Here is a 24,747-nt window from a genome sequence, read left to right as displayed (position 1 = left end):
TTTAGAAAGCGAGCATAAAAGGAGAACGAGATAGCAGACATTGTGGGATTTTGGTGAGTAAGGAGGTGAGGTCAGGTCCGGATAGGTAGATCTGCGTGTCAGTGTAGAGATGATACTACATACCGTGGGATTCTATGAGAGGCAGAACCTCTCAACCATAGGAAGCCCTGGAGAGTTTCTTTCAGCTTGTAGTACCTGTTTGCCCACATGTGCTAATAGGTCCCCTGAAGATTCACAGAATGATGCACAGGGAATGTACAGGGCCTTTATTGTAAGGGTCAGATGTGGACTGCCCTTGTAAGGGCGGGAGTACTGGGGTGTAGGTTATGCCAGCTTTACAGGGTCTTTAAAGGGCAAGTTTACTCCATGTCTCCTGGTGGATCTCCGCTGTACAGCGATGACTTCGGACAGCAGACCTGCCTTCCACACATGGGTGAGACCATTCCATTTATATTCGTGGTTGTGTGGATACTTATCTCACTCATTATTTTTACCTATGCACACAGGCTATGATGATCATTATATATAGTCCCTATAAAGTAGGTTTATGTTTTCATTACTGTGGAACCTCGTATCCTCAAAAAGATTAAGTACTATATTTATGTGTGATGACAGTGCCTAGTTTGTGGTGTAGGCAAGTTACAAGCCAATCTGTTCTTTAGGACTGGAATTTGTTGTATGTACTATACATACATTGGAGTCAATATACTTTACTACATGCAGACTTTTGTGCTTGGCCTACAGTACTTACAGGTTAAGAGTGAGTTTTTATTATTGCACTTGTACCTCACCTTCCCTTTAAGGGTAGCTTTTAGGTTTGTTTTTTTTCAATAAAAAAGTTATTTAAATTTCTCTCTATTGTGATATACAAGAGATTTCGCGAGTTTTTGACCCATTAGTGCTGTTTGTCCTTCATCAGAAACCCACCAAAAGTTCTTAATAAGGGATAAAGCCTATTGGGTATACGCCCACGATTAGGAAGTAACAACTTTTATATGCGGCGTATTTTTGCTGCATTCTAATCGTGCAGGTAAATCCACATGTGTTCACCGAACCACTGCATCCAATACATTCTATTGTGGAAATTTCTGTTTCAAGGACGCTAAAGAAATTTACATGCTGCGGATCTGAAAGACGCACTGCATGTCAGCATCCTCGGGTGATCTGCAGGTGCACAGTGGACGTGGGATTTCTAGAAATCTGGCCTCTGCGTTTTTTTGACGATGCACAAATACGCAGTGCCAAACTCGCAGCAAATCCTGAATGCGGAAACGCACCCAAAAGGTTTTAAACTGCTGGGTGAAGGTCAGTCTGTATCTGGTTTCCTGCATTACTTGAGAGTGTGATAAAGCAAAAAAAAAACAACAAAAAAAAACAGCTTCACTGAAGGAATACAGCACAACTCCCAAATGCCCCAAGTGTCAGAATTAAGAAGAAATCTGAAGTTATAAAAAGCATGTGCTAGAAGATGAAGTGACAGGGGAAAGGAGTTTGCTCGGTGTTCCTATTATGCATACTCATTACACCCATGTGTATGCTATATTTTCATCTTACAGTGAAAATTCTAAAGACTGACCTACAATGGTGTGTGTTTTTTTCCAAACAGGAGTACAAAAATAAATAAATAAAACAAAGTCATAAAAGTTATTATTAGTTAACAGAGGAAACCCTGATGTGAGTCAGCTGCTCACAATCCAGGGCACACTCCCTGTGATGAAGGCACCATAATAAGGTTTATGAAGCATTTAAGATAGATGAAAGCTACAATTAGGGATTTAAGTGGCCCCAAAACAGGAACACCCACCTGCAATCAGGTTTACTGACAGTATACCTTACAAGATGACTACCTACAGTATGATAACACCAATTGCATCAAAGACAATTCAAATATGGATGTCACTAATTTTCTTAGGGCACAGTCTGACAGCCGTATAACCAAATCACATCGCAGTGCATGGACTGGCTGGCGGCGAGCCAGAGTGTGGCAGGTGCATAGAAATACAGGCCGGCCAGTCCAAGCATTGCGCTGGTCAGTGTTATTCGGCCACCTGATTGCACTCTAACACCATTACCTATATTTCCAGAGTTTCTGAAGTTTTTTTTTTTTTTTTTTATTTTTAGAGCAAAAATTTGTGCACCTGTCCATTTACGAAAATTTTCTTTTGCATCTGTAAAGTTAACACGCAACCAGTGTCATCCAAGGCAAAGATTCTATTTGGTGCCTATCCTGCAACTGCAAACTTTATTACTGACCCAGCCAAAGTAACGGGAGACCAGTTACAGTAGTGCCGATGCAAAAGTTCCATTTTCATAAAAATCATGGTTGTCAGTGATTTTTTTCCCCCCACAATTCATCATCCTTCAATCATACAAATTTTGCTTGCAGCCAAAATTTGATGTACCTGTTATTCTTATGTTGAAATCTTGTAATTAATCCTCATCAATAACATGCCTTTATTAACTGTGGGGCCAAATCTAGCATACAGCCACTGCTCCCTGCTGAAAAGAGTAGAGGTCTGTAGTAAAAAACAAACAAACCACAACCCAGTTTTGCAGTTAGGCCGGTGTCACACTGGCGTATTGCATCCGATGCGAGATCGGATGCAATATGCTAATGACACTCAGCTCCTGCTCGCAGCAGAGCAGGAGCCGAGTGTCATGCGTCTGTGCTCCGATTCTCTCGCACAGGGAGGATCGGAGCACAGATGCGGAGGAGGCGGAGAAATTAATTTCTCCATCTCCTCCATTGCTGGGGTCCGCTTATAGCGCACATCACTCGGATGATATCTGAGTGGTGTGCGCTGTCTCACTCGCACCCATAGGCTTATATGGGTGCGAGTGAGCTGAGAGTTTTCCTCGGTCCAAGACAATCCCAGCAGGGGCCTGATCGTTGGTCGCTGTCACACAGATATCGTTAGCGGGATTGTTGCTACGTCCCAAAAAGCGTGACGTTGCAACGATATCCTTAACGATATCGTTATGTGTGAAGGTACCTTAAGGCCATGTTCACACATTCCGTTTTTGGAAGCAAAATACAGAAATGATGCATGTGTTATACTTTATCTGATTGTTATAATCCCCGATTTTGGCTTACAAAATACTAGTTCAAAACACTGGATGTGTGACCATGGCCTAAGGAAGAGGTCCCCAACTCCAGTCCTCAAGGCCCACCAACAGGTCATGTTTTCAGGATTTCCTTTGCATTGCACAGGTGATGCAATTATTACCTGGGCAAGACTAAGGAAATCCTGAAAACATGACATGTTGGTGGGCCTTGAAGACTGGAGTTGGGGACCCCTGGCCTAAGGGATGGTATTGGGTTAATTGGGCCACTTCCGGACTGGTTCAATGCATTTGGCTTTGCCCTGCCAAGGAGCAAGTAAATTTATTTTTTAACCCCTTCAAGACCCAGCCTATTTTGACCTTAAAGACCTTGCCGTTTTTTGCAATTCTGACCAGTGTCCCTTTATGAGGTAATAACTCAGGAACGCTTCAACGGATCCTAGCGGTTCTGAGATTGTTTTTTCGTGACATATTGGGCTTCATGTTAGTGGTAAATTTAGGTCAATAAATTCTGCATTTATTTGTGATAAACACGGAAATTTGGCGAAAATTTTGAAAATTTCGCAATTTTCACATTTTGAATTTTTATTCTGTTAAACCAGAGAGATATGTGACACAAAATAGTTAATAAATAACATTTCCCACATGTTTACTTTACATCAGCACAATTTTGGAAACAAAATTTTTTTTTGTTAGGAAGTTATAAGGGTTAAAATTCGACCAGCGATTTGTCATTTTTACAACGAAATTTACAAAACCATTTTTTTTAGGGACCACCTCACATTTGAAGTCAGTTTGAGGGGTCTATATGGCTGAAAATACCCAAAAGTGACACCATTCTAAAAACTGCACCCCTCAAGGTACTCAAAACCACATTCAAGAAGTTTATTAACCCTTCAGGTGCTTCACAGCAGCAGAAGCAACATGGAAGGAAAAAATGAACATTTAACTTTTTAGTCACAAAAATTATCTTTTAGCAACAATTTTTTTATTTTCCCAATGGTAAAAGGAGAAACTGAACCACGAACGTTGTTGTCCAATTTGTCCTGAGTACGCTGATACCTCATATGTGGGGGTAAACCACTGTTTTGGCGCACGGCAGGGCTTGGAAGGGAAGGAGCGCCATTTGACTTTTTGAATCAAAAATTGGCTCCACTCTTTAGCGGACACCATGTCACGTTTGGAGAGCCCCCGTGTGCCTAAAAATTGGAGCTCCCCCACAAGTGACCCCATTTTGGAAACTAGACGCCCCAAGGAACTTATCTAGATGCATAGTGAGCACTTTGAACCCCCAGGTGCTTCACAAATTGATCCGTAAAAATGAAAAAGTACTTTTTTTTCACAAAAAAATTCTTTTAGCCTCAATTTTTTCATTTTCACATGGGCAACAGGATAAAATGGATCCTAAAATGTGTTGGGCAATTTCTCCTGAGTACACCAATACCTCACATGTGGAGGTAAACCACTGTTTGGGCACATGGTAAGGCTCGGAAGGGAAGGAGCGCCATTTGACTTTTTGAATGAAAAATTATTTCCATCGTTAGCGGACACCATGTCGCGTTTGGATAGCTCCTGTGTGCCTAAACATTGGCGCTCCCCCACAAGTGACCCCATTTTGGAAACTAGACCCCCCAAGGAACTAATTTAGATGCCTAGTGAGCACTTTAAACCCTCAGGTGCTTCACAAATTGATCTGTAAAAATGAAAAAGTAATTTTTTTTCACAAAAAAATTCTTTTCGCCTCAATTTTCTCATTTTCACATGGGCAGTAGGATAAAATGGATCATAAAATTTGTTGGGCAATTTCTCCCGAGTACGCCGATACCTCATATGTGGGGGTAAACCACTGTTTGGGCACTCGGCAGGGCTCGGAAGAGAAGGCGTGCCATTTGACTTTTTGAATGGAAAATTAGCTCCAATTGTTAGCGGACACCATGTCGCGTTTGGAGAGCCCCTGTGTGCCTAAACATTGGAGCTCCGCCACAAGTGACCCCATTTTGGAAACTAGACCCCCCAAGGAACTTATCTAGATGCATATTGAGCACTTTGAACCCCCAGGTGCTTCACAGAAGTTTATAACGCAGAGCCATGAAAATAAAAAATAATTTTTCTTTCCTCAAAAATGATTTTTTAGCCTGGAATTTCCTATTTTGCCAAGGATAATAGGAGAAATTGGACCCCAAATATTGTTGTCCAGTTTGTCCTGAGTACGCTGATACCCCATATGTGGGGGTAAACCACTGTTTGGGCGCACGGCAGGGCTCGGAAGGGATGGCACGCCATTTGGCTTTTTAAATGGAAAATTAGCTCCAATCATTAGCGGACACCATGTCACGTTTGGAGAGCCCCTGTGTGCCTAAACATTGGAGATCCCCCAGAAATGACACCATTTTAGAAACTAGACCCCCAAAGGAACTAATCTAGATGTGTGGTGAGGACTTTGAACCCCCAAGTGCTTCACAGAAGTTTATAACGCAGAGCCATGAAAATAAAAAAAAAAATTATTTTCTCAAAAATGATCTTTTAGCCTGCAATTTTTTATTTTCCCAAGGGTAACAGGAGAAATTGACCCCAAAAGTTGTTGTCCAGTTTCTCCTGAGTACGCTGATACCCCATATGTGGGGGTAAATCACTGTTTGGGCACATGCCGGGGCTCGGAAGTGAAGTAGTGACGTTTTGAAATGCAGACTTTGATGGAATGCTCTGTGGGCGTCACGTTGCGTTTGCAGAGCCCCTGATGTGGCTTAACAGTAGAAACCCCCCACAAGTGACCCCATTTTGGAAACTAGACCCCCAAAGGAACTTATCTAGATGTGTGGTGAGCACTTTGAACCCCAAAGTGCTTCATAGAAGTTTATAATGCAGAGCCGTGAAAATAATAAATACGTTTTCTTTCCTCAAAAATAATTATTTAGCCCAGAATTTTTTAATTTTCCCAAGGGTAACAGGAGAAATTTGACCCCAATATTTGTTGTCCAGTTTCTCCTGAGTACGGTGATACCCCATATGTGGGGGTAAACTACTGTTTGGGCACATGCCGGGGCTTGGAATTGAAGTAGTGACGGTTTGAAATGCAGACTTTGATGGAATGCTCTGCGGGCGTCACGTTGCGTTTGCAGAGCCCCTGATGTGCCTAAACAGTAGAAACCCCCCACAAGTGACCCCATTTTAGAAACTAGACCCCCCAAGGAACTTATCTAGATATGTGGTGAGCACTTTGAACCCCCAAGTGCTTCACAGACGTTTACAACGCAGAGCCGTGAAAATAAAAAATCATTTTTCTTTCCTCAAAAATTATGTTTTAGCAAGCATTTTTTTAGATTCACAAGGGTAACAGGAGAAATTGGACCCCAGTAATTGTTGCGCAGTTTGTCCTGAGTATGCTGGTACCCCATATGTGGGGGTAAACCACTGTTTGGGCACACGTCAGGGCTCGGAAGTGAGGGAGCACCATTTGACTTTTTGAATACGAGATTGGCTGGAATCAATGGTGGCGCCATGTTGCGTTTGGAGACCCCTGATGTGCCTAAACAGTGGTAACCCCTCAATTCTACCTCCAACACTAACCCCCCCACACCCCTAACCCTAATCCCAACTGTAGCCATAATCCTAATCACAACCCTAACCCCAACACACCCCTAACCACAACCCTAACCCCAACACACCCCTAACCATAACCACAACCCTAATTCCAACCCTAACCCTAACCCTAAGGCTATGTGCCAACGTTGCGGATTCGTGTGAGATATTTCCGCACCATTTTTGAAAAATCTGCGGGTAAAAGGCACTGTGTTTTACCTGCGGATTTTCAGTGTTTTTTGTGCGGATTTCACCTGCGGATTCCTATTGAGGAACAGGTGTAAAACGCTGCGGAATCCGCACAAAGAATTGACATGCTGCGGAAAATACAACGCAGCGTTCCCGCGCGGTATTTTCCGCACCATGGGCACAGCGGATTTGGTTTTTCATATGTTTACATGGTACTGTAAACCTGATGGAACTCTGCTGCGGATCCGCAGCCAAATCCGCACCGTGTGCACATAGCCTAATTCTAAAGGTATGTGCACACGCTGCAGAAAACGCTGCGGATCCGCAGCAGTTTCCCATGAGTGTACAGTTCAATGTAAACCTATGGGAAACAAAAATCGCTGTACACATGCTGCGGAAAAACTGCACGGAAACGCAGCGGTTTACATTCCGCAGCATGTCACTTCTTTGTGCGGATTCCGCAGCGGTTTTACAACTGCTCCAATAGAAAATCGCAATTGTAAAACTGCAGTGAAATGCGCAGAAAAAAACGCGGTAAATCCGCCATAAATCCGCAGCGGTTTAGCACTGCGGATTTATCAAATCCGCAGCGGAAAAATCCGCAGAGGACCAGAATACGTGTGCACATTCCTAACCCTAACCCTACCCCTAACCCTACCCCTAGCCCTACCCCTAACCCTAACCCTACCCCTAACCCTAACCCTACCCCTAACCCTAACCCTAACCCTACCCCTATTCTAACAGTGGAAAAAAAAAAAATTCTTTATTTTTTTATTGTCCCTACCTATGGGGGTGACAAAGGGGGGGGGGTAATTTATTATTTTTTTTATTTTGATCACTGAGATATAATCTATCTCAGTGATCAAAATGCACTTTGGAACGAATCTGCCGGCCGGCAGATTCGGCAGGCGCACTGCGCATGCGCCCGCCATTTTGGAAGATGGCGGCGCCCGGGAGAAGACGGACGGGACCACGGCTGGATCGGTAAGTATGATAGGGTGGGGGGGGCCACGGGGGGGGGGATCGGAGCACGGGGGGGGGAATCGGAGCGCGGGAGGGGTGGAACGGAGCGCGGGAGGGGTGGAACGGAGCACGGGGGGGCTGGAATGGAGCACGGGGGGGGTGGAACGGAGCACGGGGGGGGGTGGATCGGAGTGCAGGGGGGGTGATTGGAGCACGGGGGGGTGATTGGAGCACGGGGGGGAGCGGAGCACAGGACGGAGGGGAGCCGGAGCAGTGTACCGGCCAGATCGGAGGGCTGGGGGGGATCGGTGGGGTGGGGGCACACTAGTATTTCCAGCCATGGCCGATGATATTTCAGCATCGGCCATGGCTGGATTGTAATATTTCACCCGTTATAATGGGTGAAATATTACAAATCGCTCTGATTGGCAGTTTCACTTTCAACAGCCAATCAGAGCGATCGTAGCCACGAGGGGGTGAAGCCACCCCCCCTGGGCTAAACTACCACTCCCCCTGTCCCTGCAGATCGGGTGAAATGGGAGTTAACCCTTTCACCCGATCTGCAGGGACGCGATCTTTCCATGACGCCGCATAGGCGTCATGGGTCGGAATGGCACCGACTTTCATGACGCCTACGTGGCGTCATGGGTCGGGAAGGGGTTAAACCTCATTTTTATTGAAAATTTTCAGAAAATACATTAGCACACCAGACTGTAGAAGAAAATCAAATGCCTGTACGCAGACAGGGCAGATACTGACTTTTGCAAATTAAGCTGGCATGACAAACAAAAATTAAAATCCTTAAACTCGACTATTTGAACATGTGACCTAGCCGACATTGAGTTTTATTCAATATCATAAAAAGGTTATTAAGCAAGTTTGTTTTGATACAAATTCTGAAGAACTTGTGACTGCTGTATGCTTACATTACCCGCAATGTGTAGATCAGGTGTGAAAGTGCTAAACCTTCATGTAGCAGTACATGGGACGGGGGAGGGGGGGGTTACAGAGGAGAAAAAAAAAAAAACACACACACACACACACTCTCCTCAGAGGCTCTCCTTTACATGTCTACATACACGTGGTCAAATACAAAGGACTTGCATTGCACATCACTTATTCTTTCCAAGGACCAGAGGAAGTAACATAGTAACATAGTTAGTAAGGCCGAAAAAAGACATTTGTCCATCCAGTTCAGCCTATATTCCATCATAATAAATCCCCAGATCTACGTCCTTCTACAGAACCTAATAATTGTATGATACAATATTGTTCTGCTCCAGGAAGACATCCAGGCCTCTCTTGAACCCCTCGACTGAGTTCGCCATCACCACCTCCTCAGGCAAGCAATTCCAGATTCTCACTGCCCTAACAGTAAAGAATCCTCTTCTATGTTGGTGGAAAAACTAAGTGCACCACATTAAAAGGGAATTGACAACTAAATAGGTAAAAGTTCTTTACAGTTAGTTGTCAGACTGAGGAATATTCACCCCACTCCATGAATACTGATTTCTCTTAAGTAGCGGCACACGTGACTGCCGGCAGCAGCAGGAAGTCTCTGGGTGACCCTGTGCTCGCTAGACAACAATGAATACTCACCGCTTTGTGTGCGCACAGTTCCAACGTGCAGAGCATTGAGTATTCTGGCAGCTGTGCTCTGCTTGTGAGCAGCACATGATGTCCCTGCCATGCGTTGCTTACAAGCATAAAGCAGGGTGCTGTGAGGGAGCACCAGGAAGATAAGTATAATGGTTTGTTTTTTTTAATGTTCTCTGATGAGGCCTTGCATATCAGGATGGGGTGGGGGCTAATCATAAGGATGGGGCCAATCATACTAGGGTAGGGATGAGAGGGACCATGCATACCAGGATAGGGGGATGTTAAGTACAGAATTGACCACAAAACCTAGGTTCGTCTTATGGTCTGAAAAACACGGTATGTCTTTCACCCTACATAATAGCACTTCTTATGTGGGCTTCCTATATCTATGGGGGGCACATGGTGCAGACAATAGTCACATCACAGTGACTTACACTGGCCATACTCCACCTGACCCAAACATCCAGCAAAGAACTTGTTCAGCAATTAGTATTGTGTTACCCAGGGGCACACATCTAAGGCTATGTGCACACAGTGCCGATTTGCCTGTGAATTCGCAGCAGTTTTCCAGTACCATGTAAACCCAAATCCGCTGTGCCCATGGTGCGGAAAGTACCGCACGGAAACGCTGCATTGTATTTTCTGCAGCATGTCTATTCCTTGCGCAGATTCCGCAGCGTTTATTCCTCAATAGGAATCGGCGCAAATACGCAGGAAATCCGAGGTAAGTCCACGGTAAATCTGCAGGTAAATTGCAGTGCGTTTTACCTGCAGATTTTTCAAGAACGGTGCGGAAAAATCCGCACACCAATCCGCAACATGTGCACATAGCCTTAACCTTCGTCCGGCTGAGTAGGTACAATTGTAACTATTCCATTTAAAAATAGAAATAACTTTTTTTCGAAGCCGTAGAGGGCTGAAATTTCGTGACATCTCTGCAGTTTTGGTCTAGAATATATTGGCCAAATTTCAATAAAATTATATATATATATATATATATATATATATATATATATATATATATATATATATATATATATATATATATATATATATATATATATATACTAAGGTCACCAATGACCTATTAACCGCCAAGAGCAAGCGACACTACTCTGTCCTCCTCCTTTGACACAGTGGACCATTCCCTGCTGCTGCAGACCCTCTCATCCCTTGGCATCACAGAATTGGCCCTATCCTGGATCTCATCATACCTAACTGACCGTACATTCAGCGTCTCCCACTCACACACCACCTCCTCACCTCGCCCCCTATCTGTCGGAGTCCCGCAAGGTTCAGTTCTAGGACCCCTGCTCTTCTCCATCTACACCTTTGGCCTGGGACAGCTCATAGAATCTCACGGCTTTCAGTATCATCTCTATGCTGACGACACACAGATCTACATCTCTGGACCAGATATCACCTCCCTACTAACCAGAATCCCTCAATGTCTGTCTGCTATTTCATCCTTCTTCTCCACTAGATTTCTAAAACTTAACATGGACAAAACAGAATTCATCATCTTTCCCCCATCTCACGCGATCTCCCCAACGAACCTATCCATTACAGTAAACGGCTGCCCACTCTCCCCAGTCCCACAAGCCCGCTGTCTTGGGGTAATCCTTGACACTGATCTCTCCTTTAAACCACATATCCAAACCCTTTCCACTTCCTGCCGCCTCCAACTCAAAAATATTTCACGGATCCGCACATTCCTAAACCAAGAATCTGCAAAAACCCTAGTCCATGCCCTCATCATCTCCCGCCTTGACTACTGTAACCTCCTGCTCTGTGGCCTCCCCTCTAACACTCTTGCACCCCTCCAATCTATTCTAAACTCTGCTGCCCGACTAATCCACCTGTCCCCCCGCTATTCCCCGGCCTCTCCCCTCTGTCAATCCCTGCACTGGCTCCCCATCACCCAGAGACTCCAGTACAAAAGCCTAACCATGACATATAAAGCCATCCACAACCTGTCTCCTCCATACATCTGTGACCTCGTCTCCCGGTACTTTCCTGCACGCAACCTCCGATCCTCACAAGATCTCCTACTCTACTCCCCTATTATCTCCTCTTCCCACAATCGCATACAAGATTTCTCTCGTGCATCCCCCCTACTCTGGAATGCTCTACCACAACATATCAGACTCTCGCCTACCATCGAAACCTTCAAAAAGAACCTGAAGACCCACCTCTTCCGACAAGCCTACAACCTGCAGTAACCACCGATTGACCAAACCGCTGCACGGCCAGCTCTACCCTCACCTACTGTATCCTCACCCATCCCTTGTAGATTGTGAGCCCTCGCGGGCAGGGTCCTCTCTCCTCCTGTACCAGTCGTGACTTGTATTTTTCAAGATTATTGTACTTGTTTTATTATGTATACCCCTCCTCACATGTAAAGCGCCATGGAATAAATGGCGCTATAATAATAAATAATAATAATAATATATGAAGGTACAATTGCACCTCTGCAGCCTGTTAACGTTGTAAAATTATGCAGCCTGACGAAGGTTAAAGTGTATTTTACCACAATGAAAAGATGTGCAAGACAAGTGGGATTCTTACATATTTTTAGGAGTGATGCAACAGATTCGAGTCACACGTACACCATGCATTTCTGTAGTAAGCCTTCCACATACCATGCTTAAAGAAACTTAGATTGAGGATTTCTTTTAGGTTTTAATAAAGATCACCTCGCCTGGTCGGAATGTGACTTTAGAAGAGTAGAAGCACTTAGCACTTGCAGTATGATGCAAGTTGTGCCAGCTCATGAATCATACAAGAAACACCATGGTGTAGTAAAGAAACAGATAATGGGGGATGGGGGGTGGGGGGGGGGTCACACTATTATCTGCATAATGAGACAGCTGCACCTGTGCATGGGACAGAGCCATCAGTCAGTCACACGCTGAAGAAACGCCGTCAGTACGGAGTGTGTACCCCAAGAACACAAGTAGACGTTGTATATGTGCACGCTGACACATGAACAATGACACATGAACAATCCTGTAGTCCTGGCAATCAGACCTCTCCAGGATCCTATATGATTTAAGTTTACAGGTGGCAGGTAGGTTCTCAAAATGGCTACTGATAGAGAGCCTGTGACCAGAACTTTCAGCCTCTCCCATGTTAAGTGTTGTTCATGTATTTCATTTATTGCAGGAGGCTGATGGCCGGATTGGTCGTATACACCGCCATCAGCAGCCAGGAACATTGTGCAGTCTGATGGACAATGCACTATAGAGGTTCACATATATCAAATATATATTTTGATGCATCAGTTGTCATCTGGCTTCTCAAAATTGTGCGGTTTCGAAAAACTGTGCAGACATTCTGGAATCAGACCAGCTCATGGATCTGCTAGTTCAGTGGTTCCCAACTCCAGGCCTCGAGGGCCGCCAACAGTGCAGGTTTTCAGGATTTCCTTAGTATTGCACAGGGGTTGGAATCATCACCTGTGCAGATGATCACATAACCACCGATGCAATACTAAAGAAATCCTGAAAACCTGCACTGTTGGCGGCCCTCGAGGCCTGGAGTTGGGGACCCTTGTGCTAGTTGCAGCAACCAAGGCGCTACATCAGTGTTCCCCAACTCCAGTCCTCAAGAGCCACCAACAGGCCATGTTTTCAGGATTTCCTTAGTATTGCACAGGTGATTGAATTCTTGCTTGTCCAGGTGATGCAATTAACACCTGTGCAATACTAAAGAAATCCTGAACACATGACCTGTTAGTGGGTTTTGAGGACCGGAGTTGGGGAACACTGCGCTACATGGTGTGAACAATCCCATTAAAGATAATGAGATCAGTTCTCCAATCACTTTCCATTTAACCCCTTTCTGACATGGGACGTACTATCCCGTCGAGGTGGGGTGGGCCCCCATGACCACGGACGGGATAGTACATCCAGCGCGATCGGCGGCGCTCACGGGGGGAGCGCCGCCGGCCGGGTGTCAGCTGTTTATCGCAGCTGACATCCGGCACTATGTGCCAGGAGCGGTCACGGACCGCCCCCGGCACATTATCCCCTGGCACACCGCGATCAAAGATGATCGCGATGTGCCGGCGGTATAGGGAAGCTTCCCGCAGGGAGGGGGCTCCCTGCGGGCTTCCCTAAGCCCCCCGCAGCAACGCGATGTGATCGCGTTGCTGCGAGGGTCTCACCTTCCTCCCTGCTTCCTCCAGCCCCGGATCCAAGATGGCCGCGGATCCGGGTCCTGCAGGGAGGGAGGTGGCTTCACAGAGCCTGCTCAGAGCAGGCACTGTGAAGCCTGCAGCACTGTAAGTCAGATCGGTGATCTGACAGAGTGCTGTGCACACTGTCAGATCACTGATCTGTGATGTCCCCCCTGGGACAATGTAAAAAAGTAAAAAAAAAATTTTTACAAAATGTGTAAAAAAATATAAGAAAAAATATTCCTAAATAATGAAAAAAAATATATATATTATTCCCCTAAATACATTTCTTTATCTAAATAAAAAAAAAAAAAAAAAAACAATAAAAGTACACATATTTAGTATCGCCGCGTCCGTAACGACCCGACCTATAAAACTGGCCCACTAGTTAACCCCTTCAGTAAACACCGTAAGAAAAAAAAAACGAGGCAAAAAACAACGCTTTATTATCATACCGCCGAACAAAAAGTGGAATAACACCCGATCAAAAAGACAGATATAAATAACCATGGTACCGCTGAAAACGTCATCTTGTCCCGCAAAAAACGAGCCGCCATACAGCATCATCAGCAAAAAAAAAAAAAAAAAAAAAAGAGTTATAGTCCTGAGAATAAAGCGATGCAAAAATAATTATTTTTTCTATAAAATAGTTTTTATCGTATAAAAGCGCCAAAACATAAAAAAAAAAATGATATAAATGAGGTGTCGCTGTAATCGTACTGACCCGAAGAATAAAACTGCTTTATCAATTTTACCAAATGCGGAACGGTATAAACGCCTCCCCCAAAAGAAATTCATGAATAGCTGGTTTTTGGTCATTCTGCCTCGCAAAAATCGGAATAAAAAGCAATCAAAAAATGTAACGTGCCCGAAAATGTTACCAATAAAAACGTCAACTCGTCCCGCAAAAAACAAGACCTCACATGACTCTGAACCAAAATATGGAAAAATTATAGCTCTCAAAATGTGGTAACGCAAAAAATATTTTTTGCAATAAAAAGCGTCTTTCAGTGTGTGACGGCTGCCAATCATAAAAATCCGCTAAAAAACCCGCTATAAAAGTAAATCAAACCCCCCTTCATCACCCCCTTAGTTAGGGAAAATTTTTAAAAAAAAATGTAGTTATTTCCATTTTTCCATTAGTGTTAGGGCTAGGGCTAGGGCTAGGGTTAGGGCTAGGGTTAAGGCTACAGTTAGGGTTGGGGCTAAAGTTAGGGTTGGGGCTAAAGTTAGGGCTACAGTTTGGGTTGGGGCTAAAGTTAGGGTTGGGGCTAGGGTTAAGGCTACAGTTATGGTTGGGGCTAAAGTTACGGTTAGGGTTTAGATTACATTTACAGTTGGGAATAGGGTTGGGATTAGGGTTAGGTGTGTGTCAGGGTTAGAGGTGTGGTTAGGGTTACTGTTGGGATTAGGGTTAGGGGTGTGTTTGGATTAGGGTTTCAGTTATAATTGGGGGGTTTCCACTGTTTAGGCACATCAGGGGCTCTCCAAACGCGACATGGCGTCCGATCTCAATTCCAGCCAATTCTGCGTTGAAAAAGTAAAACAGTGCTCCTTCCCTTCCGAGCTCTCCCGTGTGCCCAAACAGGGGTTTACCCCAACATATGGGGTATCAGCGTACTCAGGACAAATAGGACAACAACTTTTGGGGTCCAATTTCTCCTGTTACCCTTGGGAAAATACAAAACTGGGGGCTAAAAAATAATTTTTGTGGGAAAAAAAAATGACTTTTTATTTTCACGGCTCTGCGTTATAAACTGTAGTGAAACATTTGGGGGTTCAAAGCTCTCACAACACATCTAGACGAGTTCCTTAGGGGGTCTAGTTTCCAAAATGGTGTCACTTGTGGGGGGTTTCTACTGTTTCGGTACATTAGGGGCTCTGCAAATGCAATGTGACACCTGCAGACCATTCCATCTAAGCCTGCATTCCAAATGGAGCTCCTTCCCTTCCGAGCCCTCCCATGCGCCCAAACAGTGGTTCCCCCCACATATGGTGTATCATCGCACTCAGGACAAATTGGGCAACAAATTTTGGGGTCCACTTTCTCCTGTTACCCTCGGGAAAATACAAAACTGGGGGCTAAAAAAATAATTTTTGTGGGAAAGATTTTTTGTTTTATTTTTACGGCTCTGCATTATAAACTTCTGTGAAGCACTTGGTGGGTCAAAGTGCTCACCACACATCTAGATAAGTTCCTTAAGGGGTCTACTTTCCAAAATGGTGTCACTTGTGGGGGGTTTCAATGTTTAGGCACATCAGGGGCTCTCCAAACGAAACATGGCGTCCCATCTCAATTCCAGTCAAGTTTGCATTGAAAAGTCAAATGGCGCTCCTTCGCTTCCAAGCTCTGCCATGCGCCCAAACAGTGGTTTACCCCCACATGTGGGGTATTGTCGTGCTCAGGACAAATTGTACAACAATGTTTGGGGTCTATTTTCTCCTGTTACCCTTGGTAAAATTAAACAAATTGGAGCTGAATTAAATTTTTTGTGAAAAAAGTTAAGTTCATTTTTATTTAAACATTCAATAAATTCCTGTGAAGCACCAGAAGGGTTAATAAACTTCTTGAATATGGTTTTGAGCACCATGAGGGGTGCAGTTTTTAGAATGGTGTCACACTTGGGTATTTTCTATCATATAGACCCCTCAAAATGACTTCAAATGAGATGTGGTCCCTAAAATAAAATGGTGTTGTAGAAATGAGAAATTGCTGGTCAACTTTTAACCCTTATAACTCCCTAACAAAAAAAAATTTTGGTTCCAAAATTGTGCTGATGTAAAGTAGACATGTGGGAAATGTTACTTATTAAGTATTTTGTGTGACATCTGCGATTTAATTGCATAAAAATTTAAAGTTGGAAAATTGCGAAATTTTCAAAATTTTTGCCATATTTCCGTTTTTTTCACAAATAAACGCAGGTAATATCAAGGAAATTTTACCATTGTCATGAAGTACAATATGTCACGAGAAAACAATGTCAGAATCACTGGGATCCGTTGAAGCGTTCCATAGTTATAACCTCAAAGGGACAGTGGTCAGAATTGTAAAAATTGGCCCGGTCATTAACGTGCAAACCACCCTTGGGGGTAAAGGGGTTAATAAGCTTCAAAACGCCAGATGGAAAATATAAAGTGAATGTGCACGTGCCTTAGGGCTCATTCAGACCATCATATAATCTGTGAAAAAAAAAAAGATCTAGTAACTGCAAAAGTCAGATCACATTTATTAGTAGATTAAAACATGAAAAGGAAAAAAATTACAAACCATGTTAACGGTTGATTCATTTCAAGCTACTCTAGCTCCTAATCATGACCTGATGGTTGCTCAATCATATAATCTGTCTGGGGGCATCCCTTAAAGGGAACCTGTCACCCCGTTTTTTCAGATTGAGCTATAAATACTGTTAAATAGGGCCTGCGCTGTGCGTTACTATAGTGTATGTAGTATACCCTGATTCCCCATGTATGCTGAGAAATACATTACCAAAGTCGCCGTTTTCGCCTGTCAATCAGGCTGGTCAGGTCGGGTGGGCGTGTTCACAGCGCTCTTTTCTTCCCCAGCTTTCCGTTGGTGGCATGGAGTGCTCTGCTGCACGGGGCTTCAGGAAAATGGCCGCGGGATGCCGCGCGTGCGCAGAAGAGATCGTGGCGGCCATTTTCCCAAAGCCGAGATGCAAACTCGGCTTTGGGAAAATGGCAGCCGCGATCTCTTGTGCGCACGCGCGGCATCCCGCGGCCATTTTCCTGAAGCCCCGTGCAGCAGAGCACTCCATCTGCGCACGCGCGGCCCCAAGAAGATGGCCGCCCCCACCGATGAAAGGGATGACAGCGCAGATCGCGCGCTGTGTCTTCACGTGGGCGCAGGGAATTCGGACCTTGGACATGCGCACACCACTACGCCACCAACGGAAAGCTGGGGAAGAAAAGAGCGCTGTGAACACGCCCACCCGACCAGCCTGATTGACAGGCGAAAACGGCGACTTTGGTAATGTATTTCTCAGCATACATGGGGAATCAGGGTACACTACATACACTATAGTAACGCACAGCGCAGGCCCTATTTAACAGTATTTATAGCTCAATCTGAAAAAACGGGGTGACAGGTTCCCTTTAAGGTCAAGTTCACACGTCGCAGATTTGTAGTTTGTATTTTGCACTGAAAATGCACAGCAATTTACAGTAGAAGAAGACAGGATTTAAAAAACAAACAAACAGCAAGCAGGTGAAAGCATAGTGTGGAGTTCAAATCTGAAGCATGGCCATCATTTACAGATTTTACCATATTCAATGCTAAGTAAATGGAATAGTGGGAAATCCACCAGTAACACATGCAGAGTCTACGGATTTTGTGAAAGTCTGCAGTGGACATTTTCAGCAACGTGTGAACACAGCCTCATGCTCAAAATTAGCAGTGGTCTCAGAGGCCTAGAAAGAAGGGGCATATGGTAGTGATATATCCTTCATGTGAAAAACCTTCCTTTAAATTGAAATATTGGAAATTAAAGGGTACCCATCTTCTTTGTATTCTCCAGTCACCTCATCAACATGCAGATCAGTAGGGGGTCTACTCCCAAGCAGCAGCCCAGAGTGCCTACATGTGAAGGCACAGGCTCAATAGCAAGTCTACTGGTCTGCACAATGCTCACTCTGCAAGTATATATATATATATATATATATATATATATATATATATATATATATATATATATATATATATATATATATATATATATATATATATATATATATATATATATATCTCTACACCTCGGCTTATAGGAGTGAGCACTTATAGGCAATTCCTGGGCCCCACTGATTCTCTACAGCTCTGATATTCTATAGAGGCAGTTCCACAGACATATGATCCTCAGGAAATATTAGATGGCCATTAACTATAATCTAGGGCACAGAGCACTAATTAATCCATCGGGGATAGGTGGATAATGAAATTACAATGAAGCTCATGTGACTTTCCCGTCACAACTGCTGCACGAGCCCTCAGGCACTTTTTAGAACTAAATATTTGACTGTACAACAACGCAAACATTTCATAGACTCCCTTTGTATTTCCATCTTTCATTCTTATGAACAGGATTATGGCTACGTTCAGACTAGCGTTGCGCGCCGCTGCGTCGGCGACGCGACGCACACAAAAACACGGCAAAACGCACGCAAAAATGCTGCGTTTTGCGACGCGTGCGGCGTTTGCCGAAAATCGGACGCAAGAAAAATGCAACTTGCTGCGTTTTCTTGGTCCGACGCTAGCGGCAAAAAAGACGCAAGTGTTGCAAAACGCAACACACAAAAACACATGCGTCCCCCATGTTAAACATAGGGGCGCATGACACGTGCGTCGCCGCTGCGTCGCCCGACGCTAAGGCGACGCACACTAGCAGAACGCTAGTGTGAACGTAGCCTAAGCCAGGCTCACACTGTGGTATGACAGAAAGGTGTCTACAAGCAAAGCATGTTTTGTTTGGAGTCACCAGGTTTATGCTGTCCATTTCCAAGGGAACAGAAAGTGACACAGACCCCCAAATCTAGCAGTTTTAGTGAAATCTGTTAGAGTCCTCTCCATGTTGTTGACGACCTGGCAGAGAGCACATATTTAATAACCAGGAGTCTTAGGAAAATGGCAGACCAACTTCAGGGAATTGGGGCATTTAATACTAGTTTAGCCTGCCCTCAGTGCAGCATGATCACTATATAGGGGTACTACTGACCTATTGATGTACTGTAGAATGGCCAGGCCAGCACAGTAATTAGTGTTCCTCATATCATGGTGCCTAGTATAGACAATGGCCCATGTTGTGCCACCTACATTGTAGTGTCTTTAAATATGCTTTTAGGATTCAAGCACCACAGAAGATAGCTGCACTCACTCAAAGGTCGGTTTCTCATGTCAGTGGCTCCAGTACGTGAGGTGACAGTTTCCTCACGTACCGGAGACACTGACTCACGTAGACATATTAAAATCAATGTGTCTCTGCACATGTCAGCGTGTTTTCACAGACCGTGTGTCCATTTGAAAAACACAGAGACATGTCAGTGTTTGTGGGAGTGCACGGATCACACGGACCCATTAAAGTCAATGGGTCCGTGTAAAACACGTACCGCACACGGATGCTGTCCGTGTGCCGTGCAGGAGACAGCGCTACAGTAAGCGCTGTCCCCCAGCTTGTGGTGCTGAAGCCCCATTAATTTCTTCTCTCCAGCAGCGTTCGCTGAAGAGAAGGAATGAAAAATTTTTATTTATTTTTTGTTGTAAAAATAAAGTTCCTGGTTATCTCCCCCCTCCCTCCTCCTGTGCGCCCGCCCGCTGGCATTAAAATACTTACCCAGCTCCCCCGATGACTCCTCTCAGCTCTTCCTGTATGAGATATATCTCTCTCTCTCTCTCTCTATATATAATATTTTCTGTGCCAGAATCAAAAACAAAGCTTCTGGGCATGCTCAATGTGTAAAAACGGATTCGGTTGCCGGAAACGTTCATTCAAACATCAGTTCCATGCATTTATTGCCGGAAACGTCCCTTCAGGTTTTTTTGCCGGACACAAAAAAACGTTACAGGAGATGATTTTTGTGTCCGGCAAAAACGGATGAAACACATGTCCTTCAGGCACAATCCGGCGCTAATACAACTCTATGGGAAAAAAACGGATCCGGATTGTGCCTGAAACTGCCGGATTGTGCCTGAAAAAAAACCTGATGTGTGAAAGCAGCCTTAGTGGGAGTGCGACACCATCACTCCCATCAGTCGTTACCAGTATACAGAGTCGTACCACAGCTCAGTAACTTCAGTGGCAGCACCCGGTACTGCCCATCAGCTGAGCCATTTGTGACTGCAGAATATCAATTAATTGATCATATTACAGTGTTTCAATATGTGTAGCATTTTTATTACAATATCCTCTTGTTTGGTGGCACTCTGCAGCCTCAGTCATACACAGTGCAGATATTCACAAGGCCTACAGGCAAGGCAATGCCGGTTATCCAGAACTTTACAAATCAATATCTTCTCCATAAGAGATACCACCAATAAAAACATCAGTGGGTCTGATTCTGCACAATTGCTAATTAGCCATTAGTGAGGGCTGGAAAGCTGGGTCCCATGCATGGCTTACCAGACACCGTGCCAAACATTTACTATCGGATATGTCAGAGCAGCCAACTTTGCCTCTATCCCTATAGCACAGGTCATGAATTTTGATGATCCATATTAATGATTTTTGTAGGGCATATATAAAAATATAGTACATAGATCACATTTCATTTACTGTATATATGGCACACATCTGTTAAACGGCAGTCGTCCGATTTTTTCTTCCCGTTCTACACCCCCTCTGCAGAAGACGTTTTAAATCGTCACAATAAAGATTGGATTTTAGAAACGGAGAGAGTGCCACCCTTTTTTCTCTTCAGTATATGGATTTATGCAATTGTTTACAGGGTTTGGCACCTGTGAATCCGAAAGGGTGGTGTTTGACGTCACAGTGTGATAAGTGAAAGGGAACTGACTGCTTAACAGACCTCCAGGTTATGCCATAAATAAGGCCCATTTCACCTTAGTGCTCAATCAGCAAACTGTGCACCATTTCCACAGTGCAGAATGGCGTAACAGGTAGAAAATGCATTGTGTTCTCCATGGGGAATAATAAGGCTAAGTGCACACGTTGCAGAATTGCCGCAGAAATTTCCGCAACTCGTGCCGTGGGTATATCACATGCAGAATTGCCATGTGTATTCCTGCTAAACACTAGCGTTTTTAGCTTGCAGAATGTTAGCGTTTTCCAAGCAATCTGTAGCATCACTTGGAAAACTGATTGACAGGTTGGTCACACTTGTCAAACAGAGTTTGAGAAGTGTGACCAACTTTTTACTATTGATGCTGCCTATGCAGCATCAATAGTAAAAAAAAGTAATAAATCATGATATTCTCACCTTCCGGCGTCCCAGACAGCCTTTCCCGCTCCTCGCGATGCTCCGGTCCCAGTAATGCTTTGCGGCATGACCCCAGATGACATAGCGGTCTCGCGAGACCACACGTCACAGGTCATTTTCGCAAAGCATTATTGGGAACAGGAGCGTCGCGAGGAGCGGGAAAGCTGTGCAGGACGCCGGAAGGTGAGAATATCACTATTTTTTAAATTTTAATTCTTTTTTATTAACAATTATATGGTTCCCAGGGTCTGGAGGAGAGTCTCCTCTCATCCACCCTGGGTACCAACCGCACATGTTCTGCTTACTTCCCACATGGTTGGCATAGCCACATGCGGGAAGTAAGCGGATCAATGCATTCCTATGTTTGCCACGGAAAAAAACGCAGCGTGTACACAAAAATGCGGATTGCACTTCAATAATCGTATGCTTAATGTATGCGTTTCTTTCACGGTTTTATAGCGGAAAAAAAAAAAACGTGAAAATTCCTAAACGTGTGCGCACAGCAGCCTAAACAGAAAGACTGAAGCTGTAGGCAGAGTGCCACAGGCTAGGTTATAGTATAACACTGAATACTAGAGGTCTATTGCTCCCCATAGGACACATAACGTGATGGGCTCTTCACCAGTGACAATTGGCTTGGGTTATATGCTGAAGACCATTTTTCATGCCTACTTTTTGAGAATGCTGCAGCTGATAATGGGGGCTGCAAGACCCCAGTTTCTGTAATTTTTTAGGATCTGTAGTGCAAACACTCTCACAGCAGACTTGATGCCAAGGCACAAGTGGACAGTTTATTTTAATACAGATACACCGGAGTATTCATTTATTTTACCCACTTATATAGGGCCATTAATTCCAGAGAACTTTACAGACATTAGTGGCACTGTCCCCATTGGGGCTCACAAACTAAATTCCCCATCTTTGGGGTGTGGGAGAATTTTCTATTGGAGCAGCTGTAAAAACGCTGCGGAATCCGCAGAAGGAAGTGACATGCTGCGGAATGTAAACCGCTGCGTTTCCACGCGTTTTTTCCGCAGCATGTGCACAGCATTTTTTGTTTCCCATAGGTTTACATTGAACTGTAAACTCAGGGGAAACTGCTGCGGATCCGCAGCGTGTGCACATACCCTTAGGGCTGCAGTACTAATCACCCAGCTGGCCTCATCATGGGTTTGGACATGGTGTGTTTCATTATAACAAACAGTGATACATGCCAGGATTTTTTGCCATCAAATGTTAACCTATTCATTATTTGTATAGAAGGCTTTATACAGTGAAGTCTCACTAGTGTCCCCAATTATCAAAGTAAATTTTAAAAGGACTTTAATATTGATGGCCTATCCTTAGGACAGGTCATTAATGTCTGATCGGTAGGGGTACAACATCCGACACCTGCACCAATCAGCTCTGTCAACTCTATAAAGGCCTTGGCTGGGCACTGAACATAGTCAAATCAATGGGGGCGGATGTGCAATGCCCGGTCACTGTCACTATGCAATTGATGAAGCTTGGTAGCTCTGCGCTGCAGCTGATCACATCTGGCCGGCATCGGGAACAGATCAGCGTCGGTGCTGGGTGTCACACCCCAATGGTCAAATATTGATGGTTTATGAGGATAGGTCAGCTGTCCCAGACAACCCCCTTTAAGTTCTGTGCCTCAGATTATGGTTAACCAGACATGTGGCCAATCACTGGCATCAGCAATCTGTTTTTCACCCGTGAAGTGATTGGCTGCAGCAGTCACATGAGGGTCACTGAGGAGATGGGATCAGCAGGGTTTTGTTGTAGATTGTGACTTCAATAGGGAAATTTCATATATTGACACGCTATTTCTGTGGCCATGACGACATCACATGAACCAATGTTACTCAATTTTTCTTTCACCTAGATAAAAATATCTGGATAGGGGAAGAAAAAAAAAAAAAAAACGCAGCATACACTAATCCATCCTATATTTTGGAGGAGACGCACCTACTCAAGTCTATGGGCATCAGGTCCCATACAGACCACTGTCAATAACTGCAGTGTATTGTGTTGTAGGAAATGTGTTCAATTCTTGATAAATATCTTACAAAATGTAACTCAGGCAATTATTTTTGTAATATACTGATTTTTTTGTTTTTTAGGGTCTAATGTCTTTGTGCTCATTCGGTAAAATAGTTTCATTAGTGTTTTCGATCAGATAGAAACTTGAAAAACTTGTTTCCTCTCCACCAGTCCGTGACAGACTAGAATGCCGGCAGATTTGGGTTTCTTACATTGGCCCTTCAGATGTGACAGAGATAAATATGGGACATGTGAGGAGGACCGCTGACGGCAGTCAGGACCGTGAGCAGCGCCATGTGAACCCCCGGACGGCACGCGTACCTGGCTCGGTTGTGGCGACGTGCCCAGGAAACCGGGCCGGGAGCTGGCCCCTCCGGGGAGAGGACACGGTCACCGAGCCCAGAAAACACCGAGAACTTTCCCGGAAACTTCGATAACGGTGACAGCGGAGCCTCACTGTACATAGCGGAGCACGGACCGCTCGCCGGGCACGCTGGGACTTCTGGTGCCGCCGGGTACGGACACTACTACAGCCATGCCGCTCACCTGTGCCGTGTGGCCGCTCCGGTGTCCGCACTGCTCCGGCCGCTCGTCCTGCTGCCCGCTGACCGGGCTGGGCTGCTCCAGCGCGGACCTGCTTGCTGGCTCCATGCCGCCTGTACACACGGAGCCGCGCCCGGCCGCAGTCAGCTGATGCTCCCGGCCGGCGGCAGCTCGTCCTCCCCGCTCGGCTGCAGGCTGCGCGTCACTCCGGGGCATGGACCTGACTGCTTCCTGCACAGGGCGCGACTGTCACTGAGCCCTGGCGGTTGTCACTCAGACTATATATAGTGCGGGCTCGTCCTGCCGGTGACATCATCACACTGACGTCATGACGTCGTCCTCCTGCTGTACACAGAGCCTGCGGAGCAGTGAGGAGCCGCTGTACACGGAGCCGCTGTATACGGAGCCGCTGTATACGGAGCCTCCTGCACGGGCTGCGCACAGTTACATGGGGCAGGAATGAAATCAGCGCCCCCTGTGGGATCGCTAGGTATGACGTCCCCTGACCGCCGAGGCCTCCGATAGGCTGCAGTCATCAGGTGACTAGAAGGGAAATTGGTGGCAATAACCCTTCCTCAGACCCCACCTCAGACCCCACCGGTACATGTGGGCCCCTCTTGGTTTTCAGGAGCTACACCATT

General features: G+C 45.0%; 1 protein-coding gene across 1 annotated transcript in view; it reads right to left on the bottom strand.

The window, feature by feature from the left end:
- FAM241A (family with sequence similarity 241 member A) overlaps positions 1–24,444 on the bottom strand; it is a 53,458-nt gene extending 29,014 nt beyond the window's left edge. The window contains exon 1 of the mRNA XM_069743860.1: positions 24,110–24,444. Within this exon, the coding sequence (XP_069599961.1) occupies positions 24,110–24,322 (213 nt within the window). The 5' untranslated portion in view covers positions 24,323–24,444. The remainder of the gene's footprint in view (positions 1–24,109) is intronic.
- Between the last annotated feature and the right edge of the window lie 303 nt (positions 24,445–24,747).

Source organism: Ranitomeya imitator, chromosome 1 (genome assembly GCF_032444005.1).
Source record: "Ranitomeya imitator isolate aRanImi1 chromosome 1, aRanImi1.pri, whole genome shotgun sequence".
NCBI lineage: Eukaryota > Metazoa > Chordata > Amphibia > Anura > Dendrobatidae > Ranitomeya > Ranitomeya imitator.
Note: the sequence above shows the minus strand (reverse complement) of the source record. Positions and strands in the feature narration are given on the sequence as shown.